At 34.8% G+C, this 16,417-nt stretch overlaps 1 protein-coding gene and 1 pseudogene across 2 annotated transcripts; one reads left to right on the forward strand and one right to left on the reverse strand.

The window, feature by feature from the left end:
• Positions 1-2,826: 2,826 nt before the first annotated feature.
• On the reverse strand, positions 2,827-8,015 carry AT3G32043 (annotated as a pseudogene; the record flags this gene model as incomplete). The annotated part of the gene is made up of 1 exon: positions 2,827-8,015.
• Positions 8,016-10,744: 2,729 nt separating this feature from the next.
• Positions 10,745-12,465, forward strand: AT3G32047 (Cytochrome P450 superfamily protein; the record flags this gene model as incomplete). Its single annotated transcript, NM_001035719.2, has 3 exons — positions 10,745-10,751; positions 10,826-11,733; positions 11,814-12,465. The coding sequence occupies 3 exons, from the start codon at positions 10,745-10,747 to the stop codon at positions 12,405-12,407; spliced, it is 1,509 nt and encodes a 502-aa protein (NP_001030796.1). The 3' UTR covers positions 12,408-12,465.
• Between the last annotated feature and the right edge of the window lie 3,952 nt (positions 12,466-16,417).

The following is a 16,417-nucleotide window of genomic DNA, read 5'->3' on the forward strand; positions in this document are numbered from 1 at the left end:
CTTCCAAATTATGATGTAGCCATGTTTTTGTTAATAATAATATTTTATTATTAAATAACATCGGTTACAAGCCATGAGACAAGTCATATACTCCCTCCTTTTATTTATTTATTTGATATTTAAGATTTTTCCACATTAGTTAAGAAATTAATTAAATTTTGTTTATTTTTAAACTTTAACATCATTTATTATATATCTGAACATGAATCTACCAATAGTAAAACAATATGTAGAACATAAAGTACGCTCAGAAGTTATGACTATTCTATCGAACGATGATGGTGTAGAATGGACCAGTGCAAAAAGCTCATTTACTACCGATCTGGTGGACCTCCGTATCGATCTGTAGGCCTTTGTAAAAAAGTTCTCCTTAGTTTCACCGACTCTCTCTTGTATATACCTCACATATTATAAGTCATAGAGGCATGTGCTTTTTTATAGATCTATAGAGTTTTTAGTATTTTTGTTCTTTTATTCTTTTAGTTTTATTTCTTAAAACCTTTGAAGGATTCTATATTACTCATAATCTCTCTCTACAAAGATCACATGTACATTGGTTATAATTAGCGAGTAGCTCTAACATGGAGTAAAACGATCGTTAGGCATGATTCCTAAATACTATAATGATTGCATGTGCACTACTATGATTGCATGTACACTTTCAGTTTAATATAGGATAAAATTTTGATAAGTAATTTTACTCGTAACAAGTTTTTGGCGCCGTTGTCAGGGATGCAAACACTGCTGGATTTTAGAGCTAAAATTTAGTCTAAGAATTTTCTTTTTGTTATTTCTTATTTTCTATCTTAGTAGTTAGAGAATTATGTGAATATATCAAACCTGATTATAATTCTTGTTTAATTAGAAGGATATACATACAAAAGTGAAATTCATACTATTAGGCATAATTAGTCAATACGATGAGAGTTGGTTGATTATAACATAGTGATTTGATTTTTAGCTATTTTTCTATGATATTTTTCTTAAAACTTATACTTCACCACTATTAACCAATAAATATTAAAAATATTTTTTTTCCTAGAAAATCAATCATTTAGGAAAAGAGTTAGTACCTAACTTTACTTAACTGACACGACTCTAAGACACACAGACCTGTTGACTTAACATACATACTTACTTATCTAATTATTAAAAACCTAAATTCAATTATCGATCAACAAAGATAAATATTAAAAAAAGTATGATTTAATGCATAATAAATATTAATTCAATCAATGAAAATAAACACTGTGAAATTTGAATAGTCATAAATTATTATCTCTGTCCCTTTTGATTGATTTTCCAAAAAAACAAATTGATTTTTAGATTTCTATGCAATGCTTATTAGTTATTACTGATGAATTGTGAACTTTAGACAAATAATTGAATATCATTGGTTTAAAATTATAGAAAAATATAAATCATAAGAAATAATATATTTATAATTAACTTTTTAATACACTTTTTTAATATGTGTATTTTTCTAGAAAATCAATCTTTAAGGAACAGATGAAGAATTAAATAAATATAAAATTTATTATATAGAAAGTTGAAAAATAAAATAATAAGTATGAAACAAATCAAAATTTCAATATTTCCAAATATGGAGTGAATACATAAATGCTTGGGATTAGGAAACGGAGAGTAGATCAACCAACCCCATGTTCCATATTCCAATTATGCATGCGTTTGCATGTTAGTCAATATAAATATGCTCTACGGTAGTTTTGGACCTTTGGTATCTTCTATTTCATTTTTTGATGATTCCAAACAGGTTCTATTCAAGAATATAATACAGAGTGAGTTTGTTGATAGACACGCAATGTTTAGCTGTTATTATGTATAAGAAAGTTAGCGATCGTATCCTTTTTGTATGTCATTTTTCCTGTCCCACCATACTATTTGTATTAATTTAATCCTAAATGGCATGTAAGTTTCGTCTCTTATTAGAAAATAAGCTTCGGTTATGATTTGTTTTAATTTACTTACAACTATTATAGAAAATAAGCAATTCTCTTATTAATAAGATTTTAATAAATATGTATATTTAAAGTTTTAGTATCTTAAAATTTTATTAATGATTTTTATTATATTTTTAGTTTAGTTTTGAAATTGAAAAAAATAAACTATTATAAGAATTAATGCATTAGAAATATATTTAGATTAAATATAAAATATGCTTTTTTATCATACAACACCAAAAATATATCTTCTAATTGATTAATATTAAAAATAATTTTAAAGATTTTTTTGAATTTTTTTGTTGGTCAATGTCAGAGTAAATAACCAGTTTACCGAAATTGTATGTTTATGATGTTAACTAGATGATATATTGTATGTCATATATGTGGTCATGCAATATATTTACTGCGTATAACTTGACATACAATAATATACTTGGCATATGTGACCATGTATTCTCCTATAATTTGTATAGCTAACAATCTTTTTTCCTTATTTTTTATAAACATGTGTAACTTTTAGTTTATTAGACGAACAACTGCAACATTTGATATACTTGATATCTACGTACAGTTACATCTTTCTTGATACTTTATTATTTTAATTTGTTTTCTTACCAAAATATTTTTAGATAAATTGTTGTAACGTTTAATTGAACTGTTGAAATATTCCATTCAATTGACTAATCATTGTAATTTTTAGTGTAGTATAAATATATTTGATATCTACCGTCGCGTTTTTGGTATACCTCTTCGCATAATATAATGGAAAACGTTTCGATAAATATTCATCTAAAATTCATGATAGAATTATTACAACACTCTTTTTTTTTTTTTTTCTTCGAAAGCTTTATTAACTTGCATAATCGTTATCATGGCTTACAAGAATATGTAAGAAACTAGGACAAGAGTGATACAAAGACCATTGTTCCGGACATGAAATAACATTTTTTGCTAAAAAATCTGCGCACATATTCCCGTCCCGATATTGGAATCCTATTGTATCTGAGGTGAAACTTGCTCTCCATGGATATATGTCGGAGATGTACCGTTGGAGACGTAAGTTTTTTGTATTGCTAGCGATTAATCTGTTGATGACTTGATTATCACCTTCAAACTCTACAAAACGATATCCCAAACCCCAAGTGCATTGCATTGCCCAAATTAAGGCCGTGCATTCAGCTTCTTCTATTGTATAACAACCTTCATATTTTCCCATACCACAGTTGAGGACGAATCCTTCTGTATTCCGAATAATCTACCCTAATCCCGACACAGTGTCTCCTTCATGGTGTGAAACATCGTAATTTTATTTAACCCATCCATGTTTTGGTTTTTTCCATTTCTTTTGTGTTTGAGACCGTAGAGGAAGCAGTTGCTGCTGACTCCCCTGTTTACTAGTAGGGTCGTTAGATGTAGAGAGCCATTCTTGGGTGTCCGCTACTGCCAACTGAATTACCTTAGTAAAATCCATGGGTTGCTTGTTGAAGACTAGATTGTTACGAGATTTCCATAATCTCCACATTAGCCAGAAGGGTAGACATTGAGGAAGCTTGTCTAAATGAGGGTGATTGTGTAATCCGAACAAATGTCGTAACTTGTCCTCCAATGACACGTTGGTGTCGCCAATTAGATGAGTTGGGAATCCAGCCGCTCTCCAATCAGAGGTTGCAAAGTCGCATGAAAAAACAGGTGGTCACTTGTTTCAAGTTCATTACAACAGTAAGCACAGTGAGGATTGACCTTGATGTTTCTTCGGCGAAGGTTTGATGCTACACCAATGGCTCCTGATGCCATTCTCCATAGGAAGTGCTTGATTTTTGGTGTGAGATTTGATCTCCATATACTTGTTGCAATATCCGGGCTTGCAGCCAAAGGAGGTTGTGGACTAGATTCGGAATCTGATAACTCATTCGCTAGCCAATATCCAGACTTCACAGTATAGATACCATTACTAGTGTAGTTCCAGATATAATCGTCACGATGATGACTTCTGGGAATATAGACCTTTTTACCAAATGATGGTCAATGGGGTCAATCATGGAATAGATTTTGGAGGTGTCCCATTGTCGTGTCATCTCATCCATTAGTAGCTGTACTTTTGCCTCAGGATTTACGGCCGGTAAAACCAGAGGTGGTCTCGGCGGAGTTGTCGGTAGCCAGGGATCCAACCCTATTTTTGCATCCTTTCCATCTCTAATGACGAGTTGTAATCCACTTTGAAGTAGTTCTCGCCCAAAACGCAAAGAGTTCCATCCATATGATGGTTGTGTTCCTTTGGTAGCGTTAAGTATTGAACCATCTCTGAAGTATCGTGCTTTAAGCAGTCGGAATAAAAGAGATTGAGGTCGCTGTATCAGTTTCCATACCTGATTTGCCAATAGAGCTTGGTTGAACTTATGCAAATCTCTAAATCCCAACCCACCATTTTTCTTAGAGCGTGACATTTTCTTCCATGAAACCCATGAGAGTTTCCTCTTATCAGGCGTTGAACCCCACCAAAACTGAGCTATCATGCTGTTGATTTCAGAACAAATTTCCTTAGGTAGTTGAAAGCAATTCATTGAGTAGATCGGCATCGCATAGGCTACTGCTTTTATTAAGGTTTCTTTTCCTGCTGCTGAGAGGAATCTGTTCTGCCACCCAGAGATTTTATGTTTGACCTTTTCTTGAATATATTGGAGCATCTCTTTTTTCTTTCTTCCAAATTGTTCGGGTAAACCGAGATATTTCCCACCCCCGCCAGTGTTTGGAATATTGAGCGTTTGCTTGACATAGTCACACATATACTCATACACTCTATTGCCAAACGTGATTGATGATTTCTCCAAATTTATCATCTGTCCTGACGCATCCCCATATTCTTTGAAGATTTTCAACAGTTCCTGACTATTCTCTTGATTTGCTTTCAAGAAAAATAGTAAATCATCAGCAAAGAGGAGGTGAGTAATTGCAGGACCACCATTACTGATACGGATGCCTTGAATTCTTTTTTCTTGTTGCGCATGATCCAAGAGTGAGCTTAACACATCAGAGCATAAGATAAATAAATATGGAGACAACGGGTCACCTTGACGTAACCCTCGTTCTGCGTTGAATCGACCATAAGGCCTGCCATTTATCAAGACTGAAAAGGAGACAGAGCCCACACATGACATGATCCACGATACCCACTTTGGGTCGAAACCTTTCTTGTGGAGTACTGCTTCAAGGAACCGCCAATCAATTCTGTCATAAGCCTTACTAATGTCTGTCTTGACCGCCATATAAGAATTGGAACATCGCTTTCAAACTCGTAGGGAGTGGTGGATCTCGTGTGCTATGAGGACATTATCTGTTATTTGACGTCCCGGTATGAATGCGGCTTGGTTTTCTGACACAACCTCTGAGAGTATGGACTTAAGTCGCTTGACAAGAATCTTGGAAATGATCTTATACAAGACGTTACATAAGCTGATGGGTCTGAAATCTTTCATTGTTTTTGGAGGATTGAGTTTTGGTAGCAAGCAAAGATTTGTATGATTCCATTCCTTATTCATGACCCCAGTGCTGAAAAAGTTTTTTACCTCTGTTGCAATGGCTGGTCCTACAATCTCCCAATATTGTTGGAAGAAAGCTGCTGTGAATTCGTCGGGACCTGGCGCTTTAGTTCTGCCAATAGAAAACAAAGCACTACGGATTTCTTCAGTTGTGATATCACCCAGAAGGTTGTCGTTCATCTCTTTAGTAACAAGAGGCTTAATTCTGCTTATCACTGCTGTCAGATCTGGATTGGAGGAACATGAAAACAAGTCTTTAAAGAAACGTTCCGCTTCTGTAGCAACGGCTTGATTACCAAAAATATCAACTCCCGTGGTATCTTGGATCGATGTGATTTTGTTTCGAGCAATTCTGTTTTTCGTTGCAGCGTGAAAGTATCTTGTATTCCGGTCACCCTCTTTCATCCATTGGTTCCTGCTTTTGTTCTTCCAATAGATTTCTTCATTCCGATAGGCTTGGCGCAGTTGTGATCGCATGTGATGTATTTGGTCGACAGTAACGCACGAATCGGTATGAGCCTATCAATGGCCATTGTCAACTCTTTGATTTCCTTAGCAGAATTTGTATTATTCTCCTTTTTCCAGGCTGACAAATTGTGTCTGCATCCTTTTATTCGATCAGAAACTGAAGCTGCAACCCCTTCTGCTTTGTGATTCCAGCTTTGTTCCACTACTGCGTCTATTTCCGGGATGTTACATAATCTGCTATCAAAATGAAAACATCTTCTGCCTCTCTCTGTACTTCTCGTAATTTTGATAATGGTTGGTCTGTGATCCGATTCAATCATTTCTAGATATTCGATCTCCGATGCCGGGAATTTTGCCCTCCATTCATCGTTCGCAAAAGTCTGATCCAACCAACATTCAACCATATGAGTTTTGCGTTTGCCCATCCACGTCATATTATTGCCCGTGAAAGGTAAATCAGATACCTTACAATTTTGCACCATGTTTCTAAAATCAACAAAACTCCAATTTTCTCTTACCCTTCCACCTCTCTTTTCATTAGCATTAAGGATTTCATTGAAGTCCCCACACATGAGCCATGGCCCTTTCCTTTGTATTGCAATTCTTTGAAAGTCTTTCCCACAATATATGTCTAAGCTTTCTTTTAGGATGCCCATAAACGCAAGAGAAATAAAAAGAAGCTTCTTTATTATTTATCTTACAATCGATAAGTTTGCATCAAAAGAAAGAAAAGACACGGAAACAGACTTTTTCCACAACAAAGCTATACCACCACCAATGCCTAACGGTGAAACACACTTGACATAATCATACCCTATCTGAGCAGCCACATCACGAACTACATCATCAGGGTTCTTCGTCTCAACCAGAAAGAGTATGTCCGGGAAATAAGTCGCCTTAATTCCCTTGAGGCGTCGAACTACCAAGGACCCTTTCACTCCTCGGCCGTTCCAAAAGGTTGTATTCATCCTGACTCCGGTGGCTTATGGCCCACCGTACCATCACTGTTGTTGGTTGGTGTTGTTGTAGCATTTGATCCTCTGTTTGTTGTTGAAGAACTTCCCACATCTGTTGGGACAACAAACCAGTCACGTCTCTCAAACACTTCAGATTGGCCTCTCTTGCGCTTGAAGAACTGCTCTTGTGTGTCTTCCATAGCAAAAGTATGACGCATAGCATTGTAGACTAATTGAGGCGACTTGATGTCTTCTGGAACTGAAGAGGGCGGTGGAGGAGTTTTCCTCTTCTTTGAGCCCGACGGCGTTTCAGCGGCATTAGATGCCATAGGCATCTCTTTTTTAGGCGTAAGTAGATCATCAGGGACATCTGGAAACCGGTCTTCATCATCGTCGTCATCATCCGCCGGTTCGTCAGGGGTTGGATTTTCTTCATTTGGGCATTCACCGGCGTCGTGACTCCACATTCCACAGAGGGTATAGAAATTTCGCAGTTTTTCATAACGGAACTTCAGGACGGTAGCCGCATCTCCGAATTGGAAAATCCTTTGGAAACGGAGTGGGTTATTGATGTGCCATAGAAGACGGACGCGGACATAATCCACCAAGACCGCACCTTCTCCAGCAAAGTCAGTTTCCATGAAGTGTCCCATGTTCTCTCCTATTGAGATAACCATTCGTTATGTCAAGAAGTTGAGGGGGATACCACGAATTTGAACCCAAAAGGGGATCCTTTTCAGATCTTCATCGGAGTGAAGGGGGGTCCATTTCTGTACAACGCACATCCAATTATTAAAGGACCAAGGTCCCCTACGCAGAACCGAAAGCATCGATTCTTCAGATTGGAACAGGAATTGGACTTTCCGGTTCTCCAGGATTCTCCCCGTTACTTCATCACCCACACCCCACAGTCTCGGCATGGTAGAGAGCATAGCCCTGAGGTTTTGTTTCCTTGGATTCGTCGGTTTGACTATGAGACTGAATCTGCTCTCGTTTGCAGCATCTTCACAGAGATCTAAGGGGAGATTAACAATCTCATCTTCGATTCCCAAGGAGATGTCTTGTAGATGCTTTCGGATCTTGTCCGTCATGATTAGAATGAACAAAGGGAAAGGAGCACTTTCACTCTGGTCAACAAAACGATTCCAGAGACAGACACATGATTTATATAGAACAAGGGGATTAGCGGTTGAGAGGGTAACCGTTAAGCCGTTGTTCCATCCCGACATAACCGCCGGTAACCGACGAAGGACACTCTCAGGAAAGGAGAGACGGTTAGAGACGAAGAGATACAATCTCCAAACGAATCGCCAGGATTGCTTTTCTTTTTTTTTTTTTTTTTTCTTCAGGATTGCTTCTCTCTCATTTTTTTAATTATTACAACACTCTCAGTACATGATTTGGATAGATAAATTTAAAATCAGCTATTGCGTAACAATATCCATATATAGTGGAAGAAAAAACTCCTCAATTTTCCTAGATTCACGTTTCTCTTAAAAGGTTACAAGTTTTGTTTAATTGACTTTTAGTTACGAATGCTTTGAATAATTATTTTCTCTGTTGAAAATGTTACTTTTATACTAGAGACTCTAAAACTTACCTACGTATTGATATAAACCCAACACGTTAGAAGCTTTCCATTATGTGTTAGTGATAAGATATGCAAACTCGGAAAAACACACAGCTAGCAAAGACATACAAGTGATAAGAGAAGAACATCTGCTACTAGGCTTGTCCGAAAGGGGCAGATAATTAAAAAAAAGTAATCTTTGTACTCATCACCCCCAGAGCCATCCTAATCCATCTTGTTACTTCAACGAAATATTATTGTTAGAAAAAAAAAAAAAAAAAAAAAAAAAAAAAAAAACTAGTTTTCTTATGCACTTTGCTTAGCATTTATTGTTTCTCTCTGAAATATGATTGAACACAATAAACTTTAATCAATATATTTAGTCTGATTCCATTAAGTAATATGAACATAAAGGCTAACAACGAGTTTATAGAGATGTTGAATCCTTAAAATCTGCACACCGCGAAAGAGATAGAGTAAAACTGGTGCAACTAAATTATAATCCTGAATCATTTTGTGGAGTCGTAAGTAAAACTAAATTTCATATTATTTGGTTATTTTCTAGATCTTTAGGTATTGCTTCATTTTAGTTGTAGATTGCTTGAACGAGAAGGAGAACGAGCATTTAGCATTTTTGGGAGAAAGCTTTCAAATGACAGCAACAAATGACCTTCTCTACATTAAGAGTCAATCTTAAATCTCTATGTTCATCACATGACATTAGTTGTCACCTTGGGACATCTAAGGCACATTCACTTTTTGTTACCTTTGATCCGAATCAAAGGACATCGAAGAAGAGATATGTATAAGCCCAAACAGAAAATTTCATTAAAAAGAATCGGGAAGATATCAATATTTCTTCGAAGGGATCAAATCTAAAATTGTTGGAAAAAGTTTACCTTTGATTCAAATCAAATGACGGAGGCTCAGTAGAGAAAGAGAGAAGAGAAAGAGAGAAACAATAGAGATTTAAGAAATCTCAGTGAAGAAGAAGTTTGTAAAATAAAACCCAATAAAAAATATTTCTGGTTTTTTATCTCAAAAATCATGGAAGAAAGGTGAGAAGTGATCAGAAAAGAATTGATTTCGAGATATTTGAAAGCTTTTTGTTTCATTGTTGAGAAGTGGAGATTGATTTTGAGATCCTTAAGGAAAAAAAATCTTCTCTCGTAATATTTTTTTTGGTTCTGTTTGAAATTAAAATTAAAATTTTATTTGTTTAAAAACTGAAAATATGAAGATTTGGGACTTACGACAGGTGTCAGTAAAAAGAATAGGAAGATATCAATATTTATTCCAAGGTATCAAATCTAAAATTGTTGGAAAGTTTACCTTTGATTCAGATCAAATGACGGAGGCTCAGTAGAGAAAGAGAGAAACAATAGAGATTTAAGAAATCTCAGTGAAGATGAAGTTTGTAAAATAAAACCCAATAAAAAATATTTCTGGTTTTTTAATCTCAAAAATCATGGAAGAAAGGTGAGAAGTGATCAGAAAAGAATTGATTTCGAGATACTTGAAATCTTTTTGTTTCATTGTTGAGAAGTTGGAGATTGTTCTGAGATCCTTAAGGAAAAAAAATCTTCTCTGGTAATTTTTTTTTGGTTTCTGTTTAAAATTAAAATTAAAATTTATTTGTTTAATAACTTAAAATATGAAGATTTGGGACTCAAGACAGGTGTCGGTAAAAATAATCGGGAAGATTTTAATATTTATTCGAAGGGATCAAATCTAAAATTGTTGGAAAGTTTACTTTTGATTTAAATCAAATGACGGAGGTTCAGTAGAGAAAAAGAGAAACAATAGAATTTAAAAAATCTCAGTTAAGAAGAAGTTTGTAAAAAAAAAACAATAAAAAATATTTCTGGTTTCTGATCTCAAAAATCATGGAAGAAAAGTGAGAAATAAACAGAAAATAAGTGATTTTGAGATATTCGAAAGCTTTTTGTTCTATTGTTGAGAAGTGGAGATTGATTTTGAGATCCTTAAGGAAAAAAAATCTTCTCACGTATTTTTTTTTTTTTTTGGTTCTGTTTAAAATTAAAAATAAAATTTATTTGTTTACAAACTTAAAATATGAAGATTTGGGACTTAAGACATGTGTCAATAGAAAATGTTGCAGTTCCTTGTAAATCTACTTGTGATTTATTATGTAAGGATTGCTATTTATTTTTAGTTTGTTCCTTGAGCCACCCAACATTATCACGTTCTTTCAATCATAAAACATTTTTTAATGTAATGAACAAAGCAATGCTTGGTCATATGCTATAATATATATTCATGGATTATTCACTAGGTTTCATTTGCGACTTTGCTTTTGAGCAACAAGAGCAAAAATCGTCGTTGACTTTCAAAATTGCCTCATTTTCATTCTTATATCCTTATTTTCTCTCCTTTGCCTCTTTGTATTCGTCTTCAAGAAGCCAAAGGACTCACGAGGCTGTGATCTGCCTCCGAGCCCTCCTTCTCTTCCGATAATCGGTCATCTTCACCTTATACTCTCTACTCTACCTCACAAGTCCTTTCAAAATATATCCTCCAAGTATGGACCTCTTCTCCTTCTCCGATTTTTCAATGTCCCCGTTGTCCTCAAATCCTCTGCCAATGTGGCCTACGAGATCTTCAAGACGCACGACGTGAACATCTCGTCCCATGGCCACCCTCCGATTGACGAGTGTCTCTTTTTTGGGTCTTCTAGCTTTGTAGTGGCTCCTTATGGATATTACTGGAGGTTAATGAAGAAGCTCATGGTCACAAAGCTGTTCGGACCTCAGGCACTCGAGCGGTTACGACACGTCCGTGAAGATGAACTAGAAAGGTTTCACACAAACCTGCTTAGTAAGGAAATGAAAGGCGAGACTGTCCAGATTGCTAAGGAAGCAATAAAGCTGACTAACAATAGCGTCTGCAAAATGATCATGGGTAGGAGTTGTTTAGAGGAGAATGGTGATGCAGCAAGAGTTAGGGGATTGGTCACCGAGACATTTGCCTTGGTTAAGAAAATCTTCTTGACACAAGTGTTGCGTAGGCTGTTTGAAATACTCGGAATCTCACTGTTCAAAAAAGAGATATTGGGTGTTTCCCGCAAATTCGACGAGTTTCTGGAAAAGATTCTTGTGGAACACGATGAGAAACCGGACTTTCAAGGTGGAGACATGATGGACGTGTTGTTGGCAGCTTATCGAGATGAAAATGCAGAGTATAAGATCACTAGGAACCATATCAAGTCGTTGTTCGCGGTAAATTCTCCTTTCACTGTGTGGATTCATTGAGAACCTAAGACAACAAAATTAATTGTTCTTGATTTTTCTGACTACATGAGCTTATCCTTGGAGGCACTGACACCTCAGCGCAGACAATTGAGTGGACAATGGCAGAAATCATTAATAAGCCTAACATTCTTGAGAAATTGAGAAAAGAACTCGATTCTGTTGTAGGAAAAACAAGGCTGATTGAAGAGAAGGATCTACCAAACCTCCCTTATCTGCAATCGGTCGTCAAGGAAGGGCTAAGATTGCACCCACCAGCGCCTGTGTTTGGAAGGAAAGTCCTAGAAGGATGTACGATTAAAGGCTATTATGTACCAAAGAACACAGCTCTTGTTGTTAATGCTTATGCTGTGATGAGAGATCCCCATTATTGGGAAGATCCTGATGAGTTTAAGCCAGAGAGGTTTTTAACTACTTCAAGCAAAAAAGAAGAGGAGAGAGAGCAAGAACTTAAGTACATTCCTTTTGGCAGCGGAAGGAGAGGATGTCCTGGAGTAAATCTAGGTTATATATTTGTAGGAACCGCAATAGGAATGATGGTGCATTGCTTTGACTGGAGAGTCAAAGGAGATAAGGTCAACATGGACGAGACTGCTGCTGCATTGACCTTAAACATGGCCGTGGGACGAAGAGACACGTGTTGATGATGAGCTGGAGAATAAATGAGCAACTTGAACGTTAACGGCGATAGTTGGTGATGGAAAAGTTGTTAACATAGTTTATACCAAAAATTGTAAACTCTAGAAGTTTCTGGGTCTTTCCTCGTCGTTTTGCTTGAGAATCTCTCGTCAAGACTCTTGTAGGTGAGAAGTTGTGCGGTGTTTTATGAACGTTGTAATAATGTTATCATTCAACTATCGTTATCACTAGTATTAGAGTCGATCGATTCTCGGAAAAATGGTGGTTGCAACAAGTTCTCGCTTGTTACAAAACAATCCAGAGGTGGGTGAAGCTCACGAGCTGGAGGGTGAAATAGAGGAGCCGCTCGGATCACACTTGAATCAGATTATCCGACGACCTCAAGCTTTAGAAATCACGGTGACAAAACAAAATAAGAAGATCGATCGAAACATTGTTGATATGTTTGATATGATTAAGATGATTCCAAAAACTCACACATCATCATCATAGTGGAAAACAGAGTATTGACAAATTCTTTCCCGGCGTATCGATGACGCAGGACTCTTTGGACGAAGGTTGGCAGCAATCCTATTACTCATGTTTTACACGATTGGTAAGGTGGAAAATAAACGGAAAATTTAACTAACAATATTTTGCGGAAAGTTGCGATAAAAAGACAATAACAAAAAGTATTATCAATACTTTCAAAGAAAGTTACGACAAAAAGACACTAATGGAACACATAACCATCAATATTAAGGGAAGTTACGATAAAAATATATAAATCATCTAAAAGTGCAAAAACATTTATGGAGATTACTATTATTATTTGATTAACAAATAATATGAATCAAAACAATAAAAAAATCCTAACACTTAACCTAAAACCTAAAACCCTACACCAAGCACAATATTATAGATTCTTCATATTTTTTAATTCAATATTATTTTTCCAATCTTTATATATATATATATATATATATATATAAAAGTAAGGTTTTACTATGTTTTTATTTGGATACTTGACAATTCAATTTTTCAATAATAATAAAATTATAATAAAATCTATATATACATTTTTAATAAGGATTTTGGGGTGAAAAATCCTTTATCAATTTTTTAAATATATGTTTAGTCCTTACAAATTCAATCAGACAAGATATTTTCATTAAAAAATGAACAATTCATATATTGCATTAATTTTGTTGCTAAAAAATGGATTTATTAAGTACCACTTAAAAATATTGCATAATCAGTTCCTTAAAACTCAACGAAATTTAATGATTAATTTCTAATTAGTAAAATTCGATACTCAATCCTAACTAACCATATTTACAATTACTTTTCAAAAAAGATTAAAGTTTTAAATGCCATTAATCACTTGCCATTAATTCTTGAACAATTCTTGGGTTCACCCGACAAATTAGAATTTGACATGTCATCTATTTAAATAATAAATAAATTAAATCACAAAATCTAAAGCGTAACCAATATTTTATCAACCCAAACCAAAATATAATTTGGTTTAATCACAAAATCTAAGCCTAACTACTATTTTATCAACTCAAACCGAAATATAATTTTGTTTATTTATAAAATCTAAACCCTAACCACTATTTTATAAACCCAAACAAAATATATTTTTAATTATTTATAAAATATAAACTCTAATCAATTTTTTTAAAACCCAAACCAATAATTTCCTTAATCAAAATTCTACAATTTCCTTAATTTGTTTTGTTTTATTGATTTTAATTTATTTATTTGTTAAACAGATGACATGTACAATTGTAATTGGTCATTAAAAAGGGGGTGAATGAGGAGGTGAAACCCAAGTATTTTTCTTAATTTTTTCCCTTAATATGGACCATATATTTCGTAATATATGAGAATATCTCAACAATTAGATTTTATCTAAACTAACCATAAATACATTGTTCTCTGACCACAATATGCATATACTTATTCTAAAGCAAATCTTACCATAATATTTTCTCCAGAGTAACCGTAACCTCAATTTCCGTTAGAACTTTTTTCATTCAATTCAGATCCCGTTATTTGCTCGCTTGAATTACTCTATATACTCCATTCTAAGTAACAAATTTATTGCCCCCGCCCATAGTCATCAATCTGCATTCATTCACAGAGATTTAATCACTTCAATATCTTTAAAAAATCTATTTTCGGAAACAAATTTATGTCTACAAAAGAATTATAATCAGGCATATACCAAAATTCTAACAAATCCAAAGATTTTTGCCATGATTTGATGCGGGTAGAATATTGTTTGCGTGTAGAGAGCTAGGGATTCTTAACCTAAGTAATACTCTATAAATACTCTTGTGTCTAACGTCTCATAACATCATCATCTACAACTCGCTATTGCTAATCCATAATACACCAATTCATAATTCTTCTGCATTCACCATAGAAACCCTACCACTTTCTTATACCACTATATATACTTCTCATACATAGAGACTTTCGTCACCAAACTTGCAAACTACTTATTCTATATCAAAGTTAAACTACTCTAATGGTTGATTCTTTGCCTACCTAGTCGAACAGCAAGTTCAAGTGAAAATCACACACTCTTGGTATGCACTATTCTTTTTTTCTTTATGTCTCGAATTGCTATAATACATTTGATTTATCAACTACTAAATTCTGTAATTTATTTGGTCTGAATTATATTATATGTATAAACTTTCTGATTTGAAAATGTCATTTTTTGTCATATGCCACTACACCTACCGAAGGAGCCAAATTAGGACAGACGGTCTACCAATTAGACACAACCTGACAACCTATATTCCTTCTACAAATTATATAAAAAAAACATTACATGCTCAAGAAAAGCATCTCAGTTTAGCTATCACAATCATACATAGTATATTCTAATCTAAATTATTAATTTTTAGATGTTTCTACATGTTTTTAGATGTACTTATTTCATGAAAACCAATTACTAATTTTCCAGATGAGGGTGAACCACTATTCGATTTTACACACTGAAGAAGACTATCACACCGAATCTGTAGAACCAGAAAATACAGATCATGACATTGCATCCTCAAGTGCACGTGAGGATTATACCAAAGCCATTACTAATCGTTTTGCAAACGTCTTTAGCAAGCTATCTAAAGTAAATGTATCATCAAAACATGAATCTGTGTCGAGTACTAGAAATGACAATGGTATATTAAATTTACGACACTAAAAAAGACTTAAGACTAACAACTATTCATAGTATAACACAAACCGAAATCTTAGAAGGTGAAACTGGCATTTTCCAAATCATCAATTGTTGTTCTAAAAATTGAAATTGAAGGACATAAACAATAGCAAGTCAAGATGGAGAGTAGAAAAGTGACTGACTTTGATGAGATGGGGAGACTGGTCGAAGTCTTGAAGCTCTCTAGCGAGCAAACATGACAACTGAGCAGCTTCCAAAGCCATTACCCAAGCCCTGTGTTGGCGGGACGAAGTGTCAGAAGACTGGCGGGGATTGGGTGATTATTCATTAACAGCTAACCTCAATATAATGCGTGCCTCTGTTATGCTTCAACAGTGTATTTATGTGTATTTATATAACTTTTTACGAGATATTTTCTCTTGTATTTTTCAAATTAGTTGTGAAGAAATAGGGAAGTGATGATTTGCGCTAAAAAGTGGATGCTGAATCTCTCTAATCTTCAATACCACTTTGTTCATTCCATTTTCTTTTCTTTTTCATTTGCAACTTGCAAGAAGTCAACGATAATATCAAAGATATTGTTAATCACAAAGAAACTTATCTTCGGGTATGGTTTGGACACACCGGGAAAATGGGAGGGAAATTGTTAGTGGATCATTTTACGGGTCACATGAGCTGTTCTCTCTCTCTCACACGACGTGAGCTCTCTCTCTCTCTCTCTCTCCTCTCTCTCTCTCTTCGACTGTAGTTTTGGTCCGTACAGAGAGGAAGTGATCTCCGCAAAGAGAGGGAGACAAGTGCGATCCGGAAAAATTAAGAAAACATAAGCTTTTCTTA

This window comes from Arabidopsis thaliana, chromosome 3 (genome assembly GCF_000001735.4).
Source record: "Arabidopsis thaliana chromosome 3, partial sequence".
Lineage (NCBI taxonomy): Eukaryota > Viridiplantae > Streptophyta > Magnoliopsida > Brassicales > Brassicaceae > Arabidopsis > Arabidopsis thaliana.